The 1496-nt window shown below is 54.2% G+C and overlaps 1 protein-coding gene across 1 annotated transcript in view; it reads right to left on the bottom strand.

The window, feature by feature from the left end:
- The window catches only part of MONBRDRAFT_8231 (uncharacterized protein), a gene marked incomplete at both ends in the record, with an annotated part of 20911 nt that overhangs the window by 5774 nt on the left and 13641 nt on the right, over window positions 1-1496 (bottom strand). Inside the window, one exon of the mRNA XM_001745884.1 lies at window positions 17-919. Within this exon, the coding sequence (XP_001745936.1) occupies window positions 17-919 (903 nt within the window). The remainder of the gene's footprint in view (window positions 1-16; window positions 920-1496) is intronic.

Raw genomic sequence — 1496 nt, forward strand, 5'->3', positions numbered from 1 at the left:
GCCTTGGGGAGCTCACCCTTGGTGAAGGACACGGTTGGGGAGCTCGCAGCCGTGGCTGGTGCCAGTGTAGACGTGGAGNCGGGTGTCGAAGCAATGTACGGGGTCAGCCCGGGCGGTACCAAGAGGTCGCGCACGGCCTGAACCTCAGAATTACCAATCACGGCACGAGCCTTGTCGGCATCAAATGCTTTGGCAATCTGACCTCGGTTCAGACGGTTCGTGACGTGGTTTGCCCAGGCTTCGTCCGCCAGGTCCGGGTCGCGGACGAGCGACCTGAGGCTCTGGTCGACTGCGTCGTTCGGGTGGGCGCCCGCGCCGGCGTTCAGCTGTCCTCGACGGCTCTGCTTGCGTGCGACTGCCTTGCGCATGGCGTCCACGACCCGACCTAGTTGCCCCGTCACAAGCCAACGGAGACGATCGTGAAACATATTGCGCAGGTCAATCGTAGACAGTGCGGTCGAGGGAGCAGACAACAACATGCTAGGCAAGGCCAAAATCAAAGCCCAGCACATCTCTCGCTCTTCAGCGGTATAGTCCGAGTGGACGGCAGACCAATACAGCTGGCTCAAGGTGGCAGCCATCAGCTTGGTCTCGGTGGCGTTGGATGGGTAGCGGCTGCGCTGCATCAGTGGATGCCGGGCGAGCTTGAGCAGCTCGCAGACACTGATGCGAGACCCTACACACTGTTGGGGCCAAGCGCCACGCATAATCTCAAGCAGGTCGTGTCCAGCCGCATGAAACAACGCCTCGGTCGCTCGCTTCAGATTGGCACCACATCGGAAGCGGTGTTGACTGATACCAGCAGCTTCGAAGAAGAGGTGACACTTGTTGCACTGGGCGACCAATTTGGCCTCCATCACCTGCTTGATCAGATCAGTGGCTTGCTCGTCGTAATAAATTAGGTGTTTGAACCTCAGAGCTGAAAGCAAAGCTGTGCAACCCCGACATCAAAATCACGACGGCACGCAAAACAACACAAGAGAACAAGACATTTTCATCGGCTTCTATCATGCCGAAAAGTACAAGCGCGAAGAATCACGCACAAGGAAACAAAAATCATGAAAAACGACTAAGTATAACCAGAGATACGGCCATTTGAACCACTAGACACATAAAAAGGCAGTCACACATCACAACTACAAGCCATCACAGCACAAACATAAAAAACACCACGGCACGCTCACATACAACAAGAGACAGCGTCGGGTTGAAAAGGCAACCGACCACAGAAAGAAAAGTCATCATACAAAGGACTTTACAAAAATTCAGCAAAAATACCACACAAATACAGTCAAAATCAAAGTAAAATTAAAACAAAAATACAAGTCAAGCCATCAAAAGATCACAACGAGAACCACCTAGGGAGCAACAGGTGCACACAGGGATCCCCACAGAGGGACCCCCGAGACGGTGCCTACCTACGACGAGCGCAGGCAGGCACCGCCAAAGTGGCGCTGGATGTGGTCAGCGTTCATCTGATGGACCAGCGCCGCAAA

The sequence above is a fragment of the Monosiga brevicollis genome, genomic scaffold (assembly GCF_000002865.3).
Source record: "Monosiga brevicollis MX1 MONBRscaffold_10 genomic scaffold, whole genome shotgun sequence".
In the NCBI taxonomy this organism is placed as follows: domain Eukaryota; class Choanoflagellata; order Craspedida; family Salpingoecidae; genus Monosiga; species Monosiga brevicollis.